Source organism: Peromyscus maniculatus, chromosome 2, assembly GCF_049852395.1.
Source record: "Peromyscus maniculatus bairdii isolate BWxNUB_F1_BW_parent chromosome 2, HU_Pman_BW_mat_3.1, whole genome shotgun sequence".
In the NCBI taxonomy this organism is placed as follows: Eukaryota; Metazoa; Chordata; class Mammalia; order Rodentia; family Cricetidae; genus Peromyscus; species Peromyscus maniculatus.
In genome coordinates, this window is record NC_134853.1 from 29885733 (window position 1) to 29907866 (window position 22134).

The 22134-nt window shown below is 39.6% G+C and overlaps 2 protein-coding genes and 1 pseudogene across 5 annotated transcripts in view; 1 reads left to right on the forward strand and 2 right to left on the reverse strand.

The window, feature by feature from the left end:
* Rad54b (RAD54 homolog B) overlaps nucleotides 1-22134 on the reverse strand; it is an 88420-nt gene that overhangs the window by 33276 nt on the left and 33010 nt on the right. The window lies entirely within an intron of this gene.
* On the forward strand, nucleotides 5429-5826 carry LOC107400994 (small ribosomal subunit protein eS12 pseudogene; annotated as a pseudogene).
* On the reverse strand, nucleotides 13803-20758 carry Fsbp (fibrinogen silencer binding protein). The gene is made up of 2 exons (XM_006974938.4): nucleotides 20296-20758; nucleotides 13803-14488 (listed from the first exon to the last, which is right to left on the reverse strand). The coding sequence occupies exons 1-2, from the start codon at nucleotides 20667-20669 to the stop codon at nucleotides 13963-13965; spliced, it is 900 nt and encodes a 299-aa protein (XP_006975000.1). The 5' UTR covers nucleotides 20670-20758; the 3' UTR covers nucleotides 13803-13962.

The following is a 22134-nucleotide window of genomic DNA, read 5'->3' on the forward strand; positions in this document are numbered from 1 at the left end:
CACTTGCATAATGCCCTCCCTGTTTACCCCTGTGGCCATAAGTGATAGGATTCCCTGCCTTTAAAGGCTGTTCTCTTGTGAGATAACACATCTTTATACACTCATCTGTATACATCTACATACATAGATTCCATCTTTGGTAGGGATGAAGTGAGAGAGCTGGAGGAAGAAGTGAAGCAAGGTTTCATGTAGCCCAGACTGGCCTCAAACTTGCTATAAGCTGAGGCTGGCCTACAATATCTGATCCTCTGTCTCTGCCTCTCAAGTGTGGGGATTATGTGCACAGCCACCACCCTCAGGGTCATGTCTTGGTTATTGTGGAAAATGCTGAAATGAAAATGAAGCTATGTTTTATTGTGGGTTGTTTTTGCTCTTTTGGGGGCCCTCCACTCAGCTCCCAAATAAATCCACAGAGGTTTATTATTTCTTATGAATGCCCAGCCTTAGCTTGGCTTGTTTTTTGCCAGCTTTTCTTAACTTAAAATTATCCCACCTATGTGGTGGTATTCTAATTGTACTGAAATGTGATTTTGATTGTATGTTAATAAATAAAGTTGCCCGGGGGTCAGAGCTATTAGAGCCATAGACAGAGTGTGGCGGTGGTGGCACACGCCTTTAATCCCATAGATCTCTGTGTGTTCAGGGATACAGCCAGCATTGGAGACATATGCCTTTAAGACCTAGGGGGCTGTACATTCAGACAGTGACGAGGCAGTCATGTGTTTGGGTTTACAACCAATGAGAAGACAGAACAACATACTATAAAAAAAAAAAAACGAACAGACAGGATATAGCTCTTTTTCGGGAAGCTGGGACACCGCAGGCAGAAGGGTGAGATTTTAGCTCTGAGCTCTGACCTCTCAGCTTTCTCTTTTACATTGTTTCTGTGTTTCTTATTTAATAAGATGGTTGGTTAAATCAACACACCTACCTTTTTCCTCTGGGCTTTTATTTTTTTTTCTCTATTTCTGTATACCTTTATTTACTTCTTACTCCACGGCTGTGTGGCTGGGTGGCTGGCCCCTAGCATCCTCCTCTCCTCCTCCTTTCTTGTTCCTCCTTTCTTCTTTTCCCAGATTTCTCTTCCTCTTTATTCTCTCTGCCTGCCAGCCCCACCTATCTTTCTCCTGCCTCACTATTGGCCGTTCAGCTCTTTATTAGACCATCAGGTGTTTTAGACAGGCACTGTAACACAGCTTCACAGAGTTTAACTAATGCAACATAAAATAATGCAACACATCTTTGCACCTTTAAAAAATGTTCCACAGCATAGACAAAAGTAATACATCTTAAAATAATATTCTTCAGCAATTTTTGTTTTTTGTCATATTAGAGTCAGGTGAGCATGTGCTTTATCACTGAGCTACAGCTCAGCCTTTCTTTCTTTCTCTTTCTTTTTTCCTTTCTTTCTTCCTTTTTTTTTTTTTAATTTTGATAAAGGTCTCACTAAGGTGTCTAAGCTGGCCTTGAACTTAGCAGAGCTAACCTTTGAGTTTGTGATCCTCCTGCCTCAGGCTCCCAAGCAGCTGGTGTTAAAGGCGGCTAGGCTCTGATGTCACAGAAGTGAGTGAAATTGCTGAGTAGTAAGATATAATTATTTTTCAAACAAAAACAAGTGTAAACCAGCAAAGCACAGGTAAGACTGAATAAAAATACTCTAACTAGAGAGTAACCAAATCAGGTCACAGATTGGGGACTCAGTAGTATATGATCAGGAAGCAAAATTACCTTCTTTAAAAAGCCTGTGCTTTTTAAATGCTTCTCAAAAATATTCCCAGTATGACCTCACAGAAACCAGAAAGTGGTCACTGCCTCTGGAGTTGACAGAACTAACAAGAGAAAGACAGGATAGACAGTGTTATGAATTGTAGTTATACGGGTGAAAAAATCAAATACATTTTTATAACAAGTAAAACTACCACAAGTTTAAAAGATAAAGCAAAATAAAAATAATGCCAGAATAGTTTGAAAGGCAAATTTGAGATATTCTAAATAACTCTGCTTTAGTGTTTTGAAATACTATTACACATATTAATTCAAAGTACACTTGGCCCTACAGACGGAATCCCCTCTGCCACCTGAATCAGTGGGAATAGTTTCATTAACATTGAACTTGATTATTGGTAATAAAATATCTTAAATACATGTTTTAAGGTTACAAGAAGCTCTCAACAAAGTAAGTAAACCATGCAAAAGGTCACTACAGAGAAAAATAGATTTTTTTCAAGTGTCCCAACTCTCCAGTTACTGCCACAACTTCAAATTCCCAGTCAACTGCTCCAATCTGACTTGATAAAGATTTACAACCTGTCAATAAACATGCTAATTTTTAGTCCTAAACAGAGTGCATCTATCACTTCCTCTTTGAAATACCCATTTGCTTCTTAAGCCCCTCTGGATTCCCTTAATTCCTCCACTGACTGTCCCAATACATTTGTCAGTCCACTCTTTCCTTCTACTCTCACTGCACACCTAATTAAACTAGCTAATCCTCCTGTGGTGTCCATGCCTCTGGACCAACACCTTTTCCTCCTGCTATGGCCAGGGCCTCACTATCCTGCCATGCTGGCCTGAAACTTGGTGCGTATAACAGGTTGGCCTGGAGCTCATGATCGATCCTCCTGCCTCAGCATCCAGAGTGCTGGGCTGATAGACAAACACCACCACGAGAGCCTTCTCTATTCTTCAGATCTATACTCCATGTTTATCATCAATATCTATTTTAAATGGAAATGGCTGTATAGTCCTCTTGCTAGAAATCCTCGCTTTGTCACTGAAGAAAGCAGAGTTCCCGTTGTAGGGTGTTTTAGGGCTTTTCTGTGTGACAGCTGATCATCGTCAACTTGACTGGATTTCAAATCACACAGAAACGTACCACTGGGGATGCGTTTCCAGAAGGGTTTGACTGAGCAGGGAAGACTTGCCTGAATGAGGCAAGGGAAGAGAGGAGTATCCCCATTCATGTTTGCCTCCCGGTGCAGGTACGCTATGATGAGCAGCCTTGTGTATTCCCTGCCATGATGGACTGCACCATGCAGCTCTGAGGCAGACACCCTTCCTCCCACTGCTTTTGTCCGAGATGCATGCCTTCCTCTACCATGCCCATCATGCACTGCACTGGCCTGATTACCTCAGCATTATCGGAACAATAAATTACCTAAAACCTTAATGTCTGCCTTCATCACTAAACTACAAAGACCCAAGAGGACAGATCTGCTTTAATTTCATGTATTAATGTATCACCCAAACTCAGGTATTCTTCCAAACTGACATTTTTACTCTAGGCATGTTTTTACTTTATATTTTTAAGTATCTAAAAACTACTTCCAATCGAAAAAGTAACTTTAGAAAATGAACTCAATTCATTTCCATTAGTGTTCATTTTTATTTTAATTTTAAATGCTTGTCACCTTCGGATCAATGACTTTCAAAATGGAGTTCATAACCAAGATCTGATCAGTCACTTTTGTGTATTGTATTTTTCTAAACCAGTGGCTCTCAACCTTCCCAATGCGCAACCCTTTAACACAGTTCCTCATGGTGTGGTGACCTCCAAACACAAAATTATCCTCATTCCTACTTCATAACTGTAATTTTGCTAATTTTATTAATCATAATGTAAATACCTATATTTTCCGATGGTCTTAGGTGACCCCTGTGAAAAGGTCATTCGACTCTAAAGGGGTCATGACCTACAGGTTGAGAACCACTGTTTTAAACCATATCCCTTTTCTTTTTTAAGACAGGCCATACTATGTAGCCCAGGCTGATCTCAAACTCATGGTCTAGCCATATCCTTCATTTCTAATAAATGCAATTTTGCTAACAAGGTTTGCATACCTAAATTTTATCAACATTGTATCAATCTATCAATTTTTAGTTAGAAAAATTGATTGGTTTTAAAATAAGAGTTTATTGGTTGGGCATGATGGTCCACTCCTGCAACCTCACTCAAGAGATGAAAACAAGGATTTTCAAGTAGTAGGGTAGCACATGATACATAGTGAGTTCCAGGCCAGCTCATACTATATAGTGAGGATCTTGTTAAAAAAAAAAAAAAAAAAAAAAAAAAAAAAAAAAAAACACTTGATCACATGTTGATTATTTTTGTTTTTGATTATCTGAGAAAAAGTTTTAAGGTTTATAACAAGAAGGATGTTTTGATCAATTTCTGAACTGTGGGGGAAAAAAAACTATGGGAGAAGCAGCGATGGCTCAGAGGTTGAAAACCCTCACTGCTCTTCTCTGGAGGGCCTCAGCTTGACTCCCAGCACCCACACTGGGGGCTCACAACTATCTACAACTCTAGTTCCAGGGGACCTGACACCCTTCCTGGCTTCCGCCAGCACCAGGCACACTCATGGCACACAGACAAACATGTAGGAAAAACACTCATCCACATAAAAGTATTGTTTAAATGTGAGGTGTGATTCTTTTCACATGATTCCCACCCGTGGCTGTCACAACGCATTGAGCAAAAACACACTGTAGCTTTAAAACTTGTTCGTTCTTCTGATTTCTGTCATATTACCAGGAGAAAACACAATTCCTCTTTAAACATTTCACACTGCCCAAAGTTAGAGAGACACCTTATCGAATGACTGGAAACAGCTAGGCATGGCAGCAGGATCTGCGAGGCTGAGGAAGGAGCATCACAGCTAAAGACCAGCTTGGGTTATATACCGAATTCTGGGTTGGCCTGGATTTACACAATTAGATCTCGTTTCCAAAAGAAAGAAAGTGGCTGGAAAGAAATATAAAAGATCAAATTCTCGGAATCTATAAAACATTATTGTTATGTCCAATGCTCTCATTCCTGAAAACACAATAATTTATAATTATTTTTAAAACCAAAAGCTCAGCAGTATACCCTTCCTTTTGCAGAGCAGCAGATGAACACACACCGTGGAGCACACTGCCTGGACCGAAGAGTCTGCCACTTAGTAACTGGGTGGCTTTGGACAAAGAACGCAAGTCCTCTGTGCCAGCTGGTAAGTCAACACAATGGAAGTGAGGTATGGGGAGAAGGCTCAGTGGATACAGCACTTGCAGAAGCCTCAAGGCCCGAGTTTCGACTCCCAGCACCCACCTGCAATCAATCTTCAGGAGGCAGAAGCAGGAGGTTCTCCAAGGCAAGCAGGCCAGCCAGACTATCTGAAATAGCAAGCTCTGGGTGCAGTGAGAGACCTTGCCTCAGAAAACAAGTAGAGAACTATGAAGGAACACACCCAATATCAACCTTGGGCTTCCAGATGCTAATGTATACACACGCTCACACACACAAGAAAACGAAAATTCCCACCCCCCCCACCCCCCCCACCCCCCCCACCCCCCCACCCCCCCCACCCCCACCCCCCCACCCCCCCGCCGCCGCTGAATTGCGCAGAGGCGGAGGCTCAGGTGCGCTCAAGATTCAGCCTCACCCACCATGGCCGAGGAAGGCATTGCTGCTGGAGGTGTAATGGACGTCCATTCTGCACTACAAAAGGTGCTGAAGACCTCCCTCATCCATGATGGCCTAGCACGTGGCATCCGAGAAGCTGCCAAAGCCTTAGACAAGCGCCAAGCCCATCTCTGTGTGCTCGCATCCCATTGTGATGAGCCTATGGATGTCAAGTTGGTGGAGGCCCTTTGTGCTGAGCACCAAATCAACCTGATTAAGGTTGATGACAACAAGAAGCTAGGGAAATGGGTAGACCTCTGTAAAATCGATTGAGAGGGGAAACCACGGCGGTTGGTTGCAGCTGTGTAGTGGTTAAGGCCTATGGCAAAGAATCTCAGGCCAAGGATGTCATCGAGGAGTACTTCAGCACAAGAAATGAATAAATAAAAATTTTGCTTAAAAAAAAGACGAAAATCCATACCACACACATATACACACGAAAAAAGTTACATTAATAGCTACTTCACAGACGTGTATATGTGCGCTTCCCACTTAAACGCAGCTGAAACTGACCACCACAATGGACGTTTTGTCCTCCTCCTGTCATTAGCCCTCCCAGGTCAGGGAAGGGACGGATGAGGGACTACAGAGAACAGTGAGGACCACTGGGAACAGCAGCAAGGAGCAGAAGAAGCCTTTATCACAGAAAACGTTCATTTACCACCCCCAAATTCCACGATCACAGTAACTGATATTTCTGAAATCCATTCCATTCTAGCTCCTCCTAGAGCCTGGAGTATACTTCCTAAATCAATACAGAAAGAAAAGGAAAGGAAAAAAAGAAAAGAAACCAGACTTAAGGGCCTTTCAGCAAGAGCAAAGGGTAAAACCAAGTCTTGAGGAAAATAAGGTACTTTGTTATTAATGGCAGGCATCTCACCTCTTTTTCTTTGAGACCAGGTCTCACTGTAGGCATGACTGACCTGGAACTAGATACAGAGAACTCACAGAGATTCACCTCAATGCTGGGTTTAAAGGTTACCATGTTACCATGCCCCCAGCCTTGGCACTTTGATTATAACGAAGGATCCCTAAGAATAGGATAACATCAGCATATATCTTTAAGCCCAAGCCTTTCACATTCTTTTCTGTTTTAACAGTTCTAAATATTCAGGCTGGAAATGTAAAGTGACTTATGTAATCAATTCCAAAACTAAAAATTCCCACAGATTTTTTTTTATTAAAATTACCAAAACTTCCATAACTTCAAATATGCTGTCTTAGTTCTTTTCTACTGCTGTGAAGAAACACCAAACTTAGAGAAGAGAGTTCTTAATTATGGGTTAGTCTAGACCACCATGGCAGGGAGTATGGCTCAGGCACAGTGCTGGCGCAGTAACTGACAGCCCCATCCTGATCCACAGGTAGAAGGCAGAAACAGGGAGACTGGGTCTGGCACAGGCCTTTGAAACCTCAATGCCCACCCCTAGTGACACACCTCCTCCAAGGCCACGCCTCCTCATCCTTCCTAAACAATCCACCAACTGGGAACCAAACATCCAAATATATGATCCTGTGGGGTCGTTCTCAGTCAACCCACCACATATGCAGTAACATGGAACTGAAATAGAAACTTTGTGTGTGTGTGTGTGTGTGTGTGTGTGTGTGTGTGTGTGTGTGTGTGTGTGTGTTAGGTAAGGAAACAAGTCTTGTGTAGTCCAGACTGGCTTCAAAATCTAGCCAATGATGACCCTTGCCCTCCTGCCTCTACTTTCTTGAGTGCTGGGATTACAGAGCAAATCAGCACGTACTATGTGTAGTGCCACAGACTGAAGCTGGGCCTCACGAATGCTAGGTAAGCACTCTATAAACTAAGCTACAACACTGGCCCAAGAAAGCTTTCATGACACTAAAAAAAGTAAACAGTGAAGACTGAAAAGATGGCCCCGTGGCCAAGAACACTGGCTGTTCTACCAGAGGACTCTTCACAGCGATCTGTAACTCGAATCCAATCCCAGGGATCAAATGCCCTCTCCCGGCTCCCACAGACACAAGCACAGCCGTGGAGCACAGACATCACGCAGGCAAAACACCCACACACATACAACTTTTCCTTTTGGTTTTCCCAGGCAGTTTCTCCGTGTATTCCTTTCTATCCTTGAACTTACTCTGAAAACCAGAATGGCCTGGAACTCGGAGATCCCCCTGCCTCCCAAGTACTGGGATTAAAGGTGTGTGACACCACCTCCCTCTATAATTTTCTTAAAGTATACAATAATATATAAATGGCTTTGAATTGAAAATTACCTATAACTTTCTTTTCTCAATAAAAAATAGTGAATGTCCAAGTTCAAGTGTTATGTGTAAAATAAAAATATATTTCTTTCCACTCAAGATTTATACAGTGGAATACTATTCCACAATGACAATGCAATGAACTATAATAAGAGGAGAGAGGGAAAAAAAATAGAATACTAAAACATTGATAGTGTCCTAGTGAGGGTTACTATTGCTATGAAACACCATGACCAAATACTAGTTGGGGAGGAAAGGGTTTATCCAGCTTACACTTCCACATCATAGTCCATCACTGAAGGAAATCAGGACAGGAACTCAAACAGGACAGGAGCCAGGAGGCAGGAGCTGATGCAGAGGCCATAGAGTGCTGCTTACTGGCTTGCTCCTCATGGCTTGCTCAGCCTGCTTTCTTACAGAACCTCGGACCACCAGCCCAGGGATGGCACCACCCCCCATGGGCTGGGCCCTCCGACCTTAATCACTAATTAAGAAAATGCCCTACAGGCTTGCCTGCAGCCCAATCCAATGGAGGCATTTTCTCAGTTGTGGTCCCCATCTCTCAAATGACTCTAGCCTGTGTCAGGTTAACATAAAATGAGCCAGCACTGACAGGTTATTTTTTTTTTTAAGCAATAATTAGTAATTAGAAAAATAATTACATGAAATTCTAAAACAGGTTAATGTTGTTTGTTTGAGCAGGGTCTTGACATATAGCTCAGGCTGGCCTCTAAGTTGTGATGTTTCCAACTCAATCTACCAACTACTTGGTTATGTAGGATTTTAAACAATTAACAGTGGTTGGGTGAGACATGAGGAGATTGATTAGCAAAGAGTAAGTGGGAACTGTGGTAATGTGGTAACATTCTGAATCTTTTTGGTTTTTCCCAAGGCTGGAGATTAAACCCAGGACTTCCTGCATGTTTGCAATATTGATTGTAGACTCTTCGTGGTAGGTAGGCCTATGAATATTTGCTACAAAATTCTTACAATCTTTTTATATGACTGAATAGTTGGTTAATAAAATGTTTGGAGTTAGAAGTTTTTAACAAGTAGACTCAAACACAAAAGACCAACAAAACATAGCCCTTATGGTTCATCCACTTTATTCATTTGGAGCTAGAGATGTTTGATACCCAGCTCATTTGGTAGAGTGCTTGGCTAGCATGCAAGAAGACCTGGGCTTGATCCTATGTATTGCCTAAATGAAGCATGGTGGCATTCGGAAGGTACAGGAAAAATTTTAAGGTCATCTATAGGTAAACAGGGAGTTCAAAGCCAACCTATGTTACATTAAACTGTCTCAAAAGCAAAAATAAATATTAAAATAAGTAAATTGAGCTGATGAGTGATATTTTATTTGCATTTACTCATTTATTTATTTTTCATTATTTACAAAGCAATTGAAAAAAAATAATATAATTTCAAATTATACCTACTAGCTTAATCAATTCAAAAGACTATAAAAATACATTAATCATCCTGGTGGGGGGGGGGTCACAGGTACTTAATATGTTATTTAAAAGAACTAAATGAAAGCACATGTTTAGACCCAAAAAATATACATAGTATCTCAAAAATGTATACAAAGATTCAGCACAATTCTGTTCATGTTAATTAGACTGCCTAATTTAAAAACTTACTCCTGTATTTATAAACTATGTACTATACTTCATTTACTTCTTAAGTATTTACAACCAAATATTTTACTTTGAGAATTTGTGGACCTTAAGATTCTTTAAAAGTATAATATTTAGATACAGTATAATCGGTATCTATTACAGTCTTCTAGATAATTTTACTTCAAATTTGCTTCATCAAAAACTTTTACCTCTACTATACTAAACTCTGACTTATGGCACCAAAACGAGTATACAAATCAGTATAACTTACTTCCTGATTCTTAAAAAGCATGTATTAACAAGCATTCACTTAACCACCAACAGCAGCAGTATAATACAGTCAACATAATTCACTGTACTCTAAGAAAGTTAAATGTCTATTTAAATGACATCACACTAAAAGGAGGCACACAGCTGTAATTCATATTTTAAACATTTATGTGAGTAGATAAACCAAAATAGAGTAACTCAAAAATAAAATTATATAAGTTGTCGCCTCATTATCAAAAGGGGATTTATTTTGATTATTTCATGAGATTAAAAATAAAAAAGCACTCGGGCAGTGGTAGAGCACACCTTTGATCCCAGCACTTTCGAGGCAGAGGCAGGTGGATCTCTGTGAGTTCGAGGCCAGCCTGGTGGTCTACAGAGCAAGTTCTAAGACAGACAGGGCTACACAGAGAAACCCTGTCTTAGAAAAAAAAGAAAAGAAAAAAAAAAGGAGGAAAAAAAAGCTTACCTTTTCTTAGGATACCATTATATGTCATATCTACTTTAGAATATTTTATAATAATATATCCATTTAAGTTCAAATAGATAAGTTAGGAAAGGAGCAAAAACTACCCACTATCAAAATTATTAAGAGATCAAATGAAAGCCAGGTATGGTGGTCGGAACCTTCAATCCCAGCACTCAGAGGCAGGGGCAGGCAGATCTCTGAGTTCAAGGCCAGCCTAGTCTACATGGTGAGTCCCAAGACACCCAAGGCTACACAGAAAAACCCTGCTCGAAAAACAAAAATAAAAAAAGAGGAAGATCAAATGAGATAATCATTTACCACATTTGGAGTATCTCTACAGAATCACACCTAAAACAAGAACAAAATAACCGGCCTCAGTGTTGCCAGGATTTCCCACATTGTATAAGGTCCCTAGGCCCAGCTTCCTCCTCAGTACTCGCTGAGTGAAACCCATCCTCAGCAAAATCTGCTCAGAGGTCACAGGTAGTCCTCAAGTTCAAAGTCTCACTATCACAAAGAAAGAGATGGCGAGTTTAGCTCAGCATCCCCGTGCCATACTCTACAACAGCCTTGAGAAGGGCTCTGTGGTCAAATGACTGGTTTTTTGCTTTACTTGGGTATTTTCATAAACCATGCTTTTCATATTTTCATAAAAAGTTACATAAAGGAAGGAATTAGAGAATGGGGCAGAATTACATGTTTTATAACTTTTACAATTAAAACAATATTGACTCATAAAAAACTGCAGTAAGTTTACTCTGATGAATGGAATTCTGGATTTCAAATACAAAAAGAAAATGGGTTTATTAATCTTCATAGCCCTTAACTGCTAACAAATTATGTCACTTGACACTAGGAAACAGCAAATTTGAACAGTGCCAGAGAAAGCTGTGATTACAATACTATTTTATGTACAGCAAAGGAATTTTCAAAGACATCCATATTTTTTTAATTTCCACACTGAATAGAGAACCAAACCATCAAAAGAGATGTACTTTCTTTAAACACTGACTTACTTTCTAGAAACATTTCACAGAGTTAGTTTTCTACAGACACTTGTAAGTGGGTTTTCTATACAAAGTCAATACTCAGACTCAATGTTTATCGCCAAGTCTGAGTGGTAGCATGCTGAAATAATGAGAATTATACTTCATAACTTACTTTCAATAATTTCAAAAGGGTTTCTACTATAGATACAGCTACTAAAATTATATAAAATATATTACCTCACATTAGAAGATTCATTACATTTCAAATGAAAGTCATAGCACAGATTAAAAAGGCAAACTGCCATAAGAATATATCATGACCTTGAACACTGAGAAATTGAACAAATTAACCTAGTACCCTAAGAGTTCACTTTATTTATTCCTATAACCACTACATTTGATAGCATTCTTCCTAACTCACATCTTTAATCATGTCCTCTCTATAATCAAAAAGCCTTCAACAGCTTCTCACTTTATATTCAGTTAGATCCGACTCCCTAAAAACAGCATTTCATGTAATCCTGATTTGCTAACAACTGACATTTCACCCACATTCCTCTTCAATGAGAACTGCTGAGACTCTGTCATGCTTCAAGCACCACATTCAACTCTGAACCTTTAGCTGTATAGGAATCCCCGAGGACACTAGTCACAGACTGCTGAACCCCACCCCAGTTTCTGATTCACTGGATGGATCTACACTTCTAAGGAGCTAACATAACGCTGACATCCAATTCAGGACTGACACTGTTGTCATAACTCGACTGTGTTTGCGGTGCTGTGGACAGAACCCGAAGCCTTGACTACACCAGGAGAGCCCTGAATCACCGAGCCACAGCCACATCCTCACCTGGGTTTTTTACTCTACACACCACCAACTGGAAGCCTGAAAGTCTGGGAGAAGGCATAACCAAACTGTTTTAAAAGTATTCTGAATGACTTGCAAACATTTAAAAACTGGAAATTTTCACACAAAATACAGATTGCTGATGTATTCCTGCATGTAAAGTTTCAACATGAACTAAACAGAAGCTCCCCAATGTAGTCAAGCAAGGCACACCTTTAATCCAGCACCCTGGAAGTGGATGATCTCTGTGAGACTGAGGCCAGTCTGGTCTACATAATATGTCCCAGGTCATTCAAGTTACCAAAAGCCCAAACTCTCCTGAGCCTCACTTCAAACTGCCTGACTCATTGAGCTTGGACACCTTGAGCCACTCCATCCACTCTGCATGTGTCTCTGCAAGAGCTCACTCTGACATCAAGCACCTATCCCCAGGATTTATGAAATTCTACCTGCTCCATCCGAAAACCTGGCTTTTTAAAGTCCTTCCTCATCAAAATCTCGGCAAAAAATGGAAATCAAGTATGTAAGACACATATTAAATATTTAACATAAATTCAATATGTAAGATTTATAAAAATCAAGATTTTATTTCCATGAGTACTACAATATTTAAAAATCACACTTATAAAAATCTACAAGTTAAATTATATGTAAATAAGATTTTTGTTATTTTCATTCTAAGTAGTTTTCATTTTGTTTAATTCTAACTTTACTGTGAAGGAAACATTTTCAAGAAAAACATTTAAAATGAATTAAGATAATTTTAATCACATGGTGAAATATGCACTATTTTCAATAAAAAGACCTGATCCCTTTTAGCAGGACAAAAAAAGGAGGGAGGGTGGGGTAGTGCCACAACACCCTAGGCTTCAGAACCCAACCATGTATACAAGTAAGTTTTTTTTTGTCACGTGGAGAAGGGACCTCAAACTCACCAGAAAGTGCTCTCCCCTTGAGCTACATCTCCAACCCGAAAGGTGATTCTAATTAAATAAGTTCTCCTAATTAGTTAAATAATTCTCTGGGATTTTTACTTCTATAGAATAAATAAGGAATAAAAATTACCACCACCATTACCTCCTGCTCCCTCCAGAAAACTAAGTACTGATGCTTACTCTGCTATAAAAAGCTTCGCTACCTGGAATAAATGATGGCGTCCTCCTTGACTGCAGTTTTATTACCTCTAAATTGAAGTGTTTTCCAAATATCTTCTGTCTCTAAAGTCTAACCCACTCTTTCCAAAGATAAAAACAAAACCAATGTCATCAATACATGTTTGCTGTTACTGTTAGTATAGCACACACCCATTATCCCAGTGTTCAGACAGCTGAGGCAAGAGGGACTTGTATTCCAGGCTAGCCTGGGCTACAGGGTGAGATCTTGTCTCCAAACAAGAAAATATAGGACTATGGATTGTAGCTCAGCGACAAATGTATATGCTTACCATTTATTAGGTACTTATCCAACACTAACTTTCTCTCTTTCTCTCTTCTCTCTCTCTCTCTCTCTCTCTCTCTCTCTCTCTCTCTCTCTCTCTCTCCCTCTCTCTCTCTCTTAAATCTAACTTTCAAAGTTGTAACTAAAACTGTTGAAGATTCAGTACTTTGAAATACTATTTATACAATTTTATGCATTTTGTTTTGTTTGACACAGGATTTCACATAGCACGGGCTGACCTTGAAATTGGGATGGCCTTGATCTTCTGAACTGCCTTTCCCTCTCAAGTGCTGTGATTACAGGCTTATGCACCATATGCAACTCTATTTGTATTATTTCTTTTATAATCAAAATAAAAGATCTTACATAAGGCCAACAGTTAAATGTCTTAGAAAAAAACTGAGGGAAGACAAGCTGGATTACCATGTCAACCAATCAGTAAATTTTAGTATCTAAAGAGAAAATTAAATACTTAGAAAATTTTGTTAAAAAAAAAAAAATAGGCTTAGAAAGGAAAAGAAAATCATGTTAAAAGCTTTTTTATAAGAGAGATTAGCAATATTTTTTATAGGGCATGTGCTCAGCTTCACGATACTCCCAAATTAATTCTGACAAAATTAAAAATATCAAACTGCAAGACTGAAAAACTCTTAGAGACTACTATACTCGGGCAGATCATGCCGTAAGCGAGTCGCTTTCAGCTTCTCCACTTCAATCTTTGCTCTTAGCAGCTCCTCCTCTAGCCGCTGCCTTCTTCTCAGTCCATCCCTCTTCTCCTGAACATATAATCCAAAATTCTTTTGATTTTCTAAAATGATCTGATGTTCCTCTTTTAACATTTGCAGGACCTGAGGGTCACATCTTAGCAGAGACCTAATGTGTTCTCCACTTTCATGATGGATAAAATCATCTCTCCTTGGGATAGAAGATGGAGATGATGTCATTCTCATATCAACAGAAGAGAGTGATGGAGACAAGGGTTCTTCCATGGCATGCATTAATTCATGCTCTTCTCTTTGCTCTACAGTATCATTGTGTGGAGGATTTGGAACCAGTGGAGGGGATGCTTTAATGTCCTCTTCTTGCTTCACCTCTACTGTAATAGCGACAGGCTGGTGATCCACCATTACCTGCAGCGAGCTGGTACCAGCCTGGGCAGACTCATCCAAGTTCGCACTATAGCACATATAAAAAAAACACATTATAAACAAAAACTTATTTACAGAACAATTTCAGCGTTATATGCTTAATATTTCATAATGATATACACTTAACTATAAATCGTTGAATAGAGGATGATGGCATACACCTATATCCCCAGCACTTGGAAGGCTGAGACAGGGTAATCTCAAGTTCCAGGACAGCCTGGGCTACTTATAACACTCTATGTCAAAAAATAAAAGAGCTGGTCATGGTGGCACACACCTTTAATGCCAGCATTGGGAGGCAAAGGCAAGAGGATCTCTGAGAGCAGTCTGATCTACAGAGTGAGTTCTAGGACAGCCAGGGCTACACAGAGAAACCCTGTCTCAAAAGACCAAAAACAAATAAACAAACAAAACCATCAACAACATGGGACCATGGGATTTTCTTTTTTGGGGGAGACTTTCCCAAGTCCCCGCTTTGCAGAGTCTTTTTCTTGGTGTGTCTGCTGCATATGTGTGTTTCCTCACCCCCAATAAGCCTTTCTTCAACTGCTGGTTGGTTCTACTGTTGCTGCCTACTACCTGTTACAGCTCAAGAATTTTCATGTCTTTTAATTCTTTGTTTGTTTGTTTTGGTTTTTTTTTGGTTTTTTGTTTTGTTTTGTTTTGTTTTTTTTTTTTTTTGGATTTTCGAGACAGGGTTTCTCTGCGTAGCTTTGCGCCTTTCCTGGAGCTCACTTGGTAGCCCAGGCTGGCCTCGAACTCACAGAGATCCTCCTGGCTCTGCCTCCCGAGTGCTGGGATTAAAGGCGTGCGCCACCACCGCCCGGCTGTTTTGTTTTGTTTTGTTTTGTTTTGTTTTGTTTTGTTTTGTTTTGTTTTGTTTTGTTTCGAGACAGGGTCTCTCTGTGTAGCTTTGCACCTTTCCTGGAACTTGCTTTGTAGCCCAGGCTGGCCTCGAACTCATAGAGATCCGCCTGCCTCTGCCTCTCGAGTGCTGGGATTAAAGGCGTGCGGCACCACCGCCGCCGCCGCCGCCGCCGCCGCCGCCGCCGCCGCCGCCCAGCCGTCTTTTAATTCTTGAATTGGCATTGAAAATGAACCCCATCAAAAGCTGAGCGGTGGTGGCGCACGCCTTTAATCCCAGCACTTGGGAGGCAGAGCAAGGTGGATCTCTGTGAGTTCAAGGCCAGCCTGGGCTACCAAGTGAGTTCCAGGAAAGGCGCAAACCTACACAGAGAAACCCTGTCTCGAAAAACCAAAAAGGGAGGGAGGGAGGGAGGGAGGGAGGGAGGGAGGGAGGGAGGGAGGGAGGGAGGGAGGGAGGGAGGGAGGGAGGGAGGGAGGGAGGGAGGAAGGAAGGAAGGAAGGAAGGAAGGAAGGAAGGAAGGAAGGAAGGAAGGAAGGAAGGAAGGAAGGAAGGAAGGAAGGAAGGAAGGAAGGAAGGAAGGAAGGAAGGAAAATGAACCCCTTCAAGACCCCTAGGCTGGCTGGGCAGTGGTGGAACACCCCTTTACTCCCAGCACTCAGGAGGCAGAGGCAGGCAGATCTCTGTGAGTTCGAGGCCAGCCTGATCTACAGAGTGAGTTCCAGGACAGACAGGGCTGTTACACAGAGAAAACCCATCTTAAAAAAAAAAAAAAAAAAAAAAAAAAAAAAAAAAAAAAAAAAAAAAAAAAAAAAGACCCCCTAGGAGGCTGTCTACAATTATAAACAGTTGTGAGCTGCCATGTAGGTTCTGGGAATTGAACTTTAATCCTCTGGGAAAGCAGCCAGTGCTCTTAACTTCTGAGCCATTTTTCTAGTAACACAGTTTTCTGTGTTTCTGTCGTGATTTCAGAGTTTTGTTTAGAACTTGACGGTCGGGTGAAGCTGTTGTACCATACCACACCCCCTCCACCCCACCTCCCGGTGTAGTAATGGTAATGGAGCTATTGACCAATCCACACACCCAGCCTCTTCTTGTCCCCCACTTCCACCCCACTCCCACCAAACACAAGTGACCTTCAGCAGGTAACAGTGGCTGGTGGAAGTGGAAGGGAGGGACTAGAAGTCAGACAATTTCCCTGATAGGCAGAAAATCACAGAAAGGGGTCCAGCCTAGGTAATAATGATGGTGAACTTCTAAGATGGCTGGCTTCTTCCTCACCCTCTGGATCTGAGAGGGAAGCCTAGCTAGCAGCTTAAAACAAAGGCCCTGTGGGCTTTTTCTCCTGCAGGTAGGGCCCCTGCTGAGGGACCAGCTCCACAAATTCACAGCCAGATCAGGACATGTTTACAGTTGTGGGCCAATCAGACAACCTGTCTTTCTTAAATCCACCAACCCTAAAACAAGGAAGGAAGCCCTTTCAAAGACTCAAGCAAACAAACTAGCCCTCAAGAAAGGGGCTTCTGCTCCCCAAGTCCCTCTCTGCTCTGTCTTTCTCGGTGTGCCTGCTGGATGTGCGTCATTTCCTGACCCTAATAAAAGCCTTTCTTCAACTGCTAGAAAAAAATAATGATTTGAAACTACACAAAAAGTGGGGTTTTTTGTATAGTTTCAAAACTATACAAAAATGACTAAGACTATGACTTTAATAATATATACATATAGGGCTCCTCCATCCTTAATCTATTTTGTTTTGTGGTGCTGATAACTGAGTCAAGGGCCTCGCTTGGCACACTGGGCAAGCTCTCTACATCCCTAGCCCTCTGTTCTTAAATTTAATATTAGGCTCTTACAATGATAGAAAATTACAAATACTATACAAAGTTAGTAAGATAAAGAAAAGCCAATTTGTAAGTGCACATGTGAGTGAGTGTGTCTGTGTGTGTGTGTTGTGTACATACATGAGTGTAGGACCCACAGAGACCCAAGGTCAATGTCAGGTGTCTTTCTTCCATGGTGCTCTACCCCCTTTTTGAGGTAGAGTCTCTCTGAACCATAAGCCCATCCATTAAGTGGCCAATGAACTTCAGGATCCACCTATCTTCAAGTCCTCCCAATGCTGGGAATACTGCCAGGTCCAGCTTTTTACATGTGTTCTGGGGGTCTGAATTCAGATCCTCATGCTTATGTGGCAGGCACTTCATTAACAGAACCATCTCCCCAGACTTAGCAAAAGTTAAAAAAGAAAAAGAAAACCTTTTTTTTTTTTTTTAACATTTATTTATTTGTATGTATTTGGAGGTCAGAACACAATTTAAGATTTGGTTCTCTCCTCTTTCCTCCCACCATGTAGGTACTAGGATCAAAGGCAGGTCACCAAGCTTGGCAGCAAATATTTTTACCAACAAAGCCACCTCACTAGCCCAGAAAAGTCATTTTAATGTTCTCAAAGAGACAGTAATTGTCCCTACATTGTTGAGGTTCTAAAATGCTGTAAAGAATCATTTGTATTTTCTGCTCTTGTTCTCCTGGCTTGATCTACAAACCATAAAAGCTGATGACTTTGAGTAAGATGGAAGAAGACTATTTATGGGACCAAACATAAAATTATTTCATGGCTACTTCCTAACTGTAGTTTTGCCACTGTTATGAATCACAATGTAGATATACAATATGCAAGATATCTGATATGCAATCCCTGAAGCGGTCACAACCTATAGGTTTGAGAACTGTTGTTCTAAAGTTTGGGATACAAGAAAGTTAAAACTATAAATAAAAATTGTTTTAAATTGTCTTCATAATTTCTACTACAAAGTAGTATGTAGCATATAGATATAGGTATTACAGTCCCATACAAATTAAAAATATGCTTATGCCTAGATTATTCATTCCATTTTGGTGAAACATAAGTAATAAAACATTAGAGAAAGTATCAAGAAAGATAAACAGAACTAAAATTTCTAAAAACTAAACGTCTAAATTTAGAGGATCAAAAAGATTATAAAACATAAATTATAATCTGCTTTTCAGAGAGACATAAAAAATTTTAAAATCATTCTAAGTTGTAAAATAAGTTACAAAATAGAATAGACACTTGAAAAAATATATAACACATGCAGTAAAATTCTCTAGTAGAGAGTCCAATCAAATAGTAAGTAATACTTGTGTAAAAATATAATCAAAATTAAAGATTTATAAACTTCTGAGATAATTAAGATTTGTGATGATCTCAGCTAAATATGTATAAGCACATTAAATACAGAAGTATATTAAATGAATAAGCTAGCAGAAAAATGTCAGTATAGGTACTAACATAAGTGGTATATTTTTTATATTCTTCATTTAAAAATAATAATAAACAGTGCAATTTAAACAAGATACAGAAATATACAATCAGCTAACTCATTCTTATCAGAGAAATGTTGGTGCATCAAAAACTCACATGTGTATGTTTATATTAATGATGATCAAAATATAAACAGGTAACTACTAATGTTCTCTTCTGTATTCACTGCATTTCTTTAAATAGACAACTAACTAAAAGCAGTGCTTATGTATCAGTTTCAAATTATGAAAATCTAAATTTAGTATCCAAAAGGTTTATATGTGCCAGTAATACAAAAACTATTTTTCTCTAAGCTGTTTTTGAAAGAGGCAAAATTCAAAACAAGTTGTACAGTGTCAAACAATTTTACTGCGGAAATTATTATCCATCCAACACAGAATCTCATCATTTGTCACAACAGTGAAAATTCCTACCAGTAGCCCCAGGAATTAATCCACTGCATAGCCATGTCCTGGATCCCCAAGTGGGGTGCTTTTTTAAATTTATGCTATCAAGTAGAAATAATCAGGATAGGGTAAAAAGCTCAAAAATATTTCCCAATAAATTACTAAAGTAACAGACAGGCTCAGCTCAAGTTTTCCTGCCCTGTTTCTCTCCTAACTTCAAGTTCCACAAGTAATCAGCAACTCTGCTTACACATTTCTTCTCCAGAGCAGGAGAGCACACTGAATCTTTGTTTGAAAGGCCCTTCAACAAACAAAGAGTTTACAGTTTGTTTAAATTACCCTAACTGATTGGTAGAAGAATGGCTGCCATTTTTATCTATATCAAGAGTTAAAATTTGAATTAGTCACAGGTAACAGCTTTTAAGATTCTTAGGCAAATAATCATATAGAACAAACTTAACCCAAAATTGTTTTCAAGCCCTAACCCAGGTTGCTCTTACTAAAACTGAGTTTTATAGCTTACAGAGCAGTATGAGAAAGCTTATCCTTTCCTGTGACCCAGTATCAAAGTGAAACTAGACCATTAATCAATCACACTTTATTTTATTATGTAATCTGAATCTCTTAATTAGGTATTGACTTCCTTTAGTTAATGTTTCCATCTTATCTATTTCAAACATATTAGAAAAACTAAACAGTCTTCACATAAAAAACAGTTTCCATTTGCTCCAAAACAACTTCATACAAATTTTATATAAAAAAAAAATTCAAGAAACCCATTTCAATGAAATGTAATCTTAAATAAGAATAATGTATCTCAAAAGCAAATAATCTAATTTTAAGGCTTAAAAAGTTTATGAGATATAGTCAAAATACAATAATACATATATATGAAAATGTCATGACGAAACTCATTATTTTGTATATGCTACTGAAGTCTTTAACAAGTTTATTAGTGATGTCACAAGCTTCATCCCATTAATTCTTCCCTAACCTTTACTTATAGAAACTGCCCGATGAAACAGGGAGAACACAGTAAAAAGTAGTTTAAATCAAGCGCGACAGAAAAATTCCTCATAGCTTTACTTTTTTTTTTTTTTCAAGAAAGCAAAACAAAGACTCTATTCATGGCTCCCCTTGTGGGGATGCTTACCATGCATATCTCTATCACAACTAAGCCAGAGCCCAATAGCTAGGAGGCGCCATCATTTCCCACAACAAAATAAAAGAAAGCTTACCTTTGTATGTGGTTCCTGTCTCTTATCAGGCAAAAGCTGGAGATCTGGGGAATCATCTCCATAACTTTCTTGGTTGGCTCGGAAATATTGCTTTTAAAATCTGATTGGGCCTCCTTTTGCTGCAATAGCTCCTGTTTGGCATATTCTTTGAGCCTTTTGTAAAGGCTGCGTAGGCCCTGTGCTGTTCGAGGAGGGCGGTCTACTCCAATTGCATTATAGTTAACTGCTATGACATCCCAACATCTATTCTTTTCCACTATTACTGAATTTTTATTAGTGTGCTCTTCGAGAATTTTCACATATGGCTTCACAAGGCTTAGCAGATCAAGCTTTTCAGACAGGGTAAAATTGGAAGACCTAGCCTTCCCCACCATTGTTCTTTTGAAATTAAGTAGGCAGTTTCTGAATCCACCATGCAGCCTTCAGCTCTGCTCAGCTCTTTTCACAAACAGAAAGATCAGGCTTAACTAGGCTAGCCCCATTTAGGCCCACGCCTACAGGGGAGGGCTTATTAAAATTCCTCCAGCTTAAGCTGACGCAGGTTCGGGAAAGCTGCTTAAGCCAAGCCTGACCTACATAAAGCTTCTCACAGAAGGCAGGAAAGCACAAGCAAAACACTTGTGTGTAAAGAGAGCGGCTCGAGATAGGATTTAATGCACAAAGGTCTAGAGATAAGCAAGGAACACAGCTTAAAATTAGCTAATTCAGTGAGACTATCAAATTTCCTTCCACACATGTATGCCTGGCTGATGGGCTGAAACAGCACTGCAGTATCACTTTAATAAAAACAAAAGAGGAACTGTTTTGTGCTATTTGTTTACAAATCTAGTAGAGCGAGAACTAGGAGACTCGAGGGGTGAGTGTAGTGACTCCTAACAGAGCTCTAATCACTGCTTCTGAGCTGGGTGTTCTCCCTTACAAAATCTGCATACTGCTGGTCCTGCTGTCAATCAGGACTTGCATATCCTCTAGCTAGTTAGGTTACACCAGCTCAGACTGCAGTAAAGCTAAGCTTCCTCTTCATTTCAGTGTACAGTATCCCTGCATAATTTTGTTATTCAAGGAGAAATTTTTATTGAATACTAGATATAAAAATCAGATAAAAATATGCTTTATTATTCTATCTGTAATGTATATAAATATACTAGTCTGTTTTATCATGTGTAAAAATTAATGGTGAGAAACAGCATAATCATGTCTTAGACAGGAGTGTACAAACAAACCTTATTTCTATAAAGCAGGATTTTTTTGTTTATCTTAGTCACAGGAATTGGGCTATGAAAAGAAACAATCTAGCCAGTAGTTTTCATGTTTAATCCTAGTTTGAAGCATATGATAATCACAAAAACAAAACAAGCTTATTTCCTCAGGATGTATTTGTCCAGACAGAGGAATTACTCGAAGCATGCATGAAAGATTCATGGTGCGGCTCAGTGGTGCAGCAAGTGCTGAATATGTTTGAGGCACTAGGTTTAATCTCCGTACCTCAAACTAAAAACAAGTACATGAAAGCAAACTTGATCATATCTGATTCAGTCAAAGGCTGGCAAGATAGTTCATATGATGAAGGCACCTGCTGCTGCTGCCAAGACTGATGACCTGAGTTTGATCCCTGGGACTCACATGGTAGAAGAAGAAAATCAACTCGTGAAGTTGTGTACACACACACACACACACACACACACACACACACACACACAATAAATAAATAAATGTTTACGAAGTAAGAACAATTCTATACAACAATTACCAATCTACACAAATGTTCCTGAGTGCAGCACAAGACCCAAAGAATCCAAAGGTGGCTCTAGATACAAGTGCTTTGTAGAAAGCTGTAGT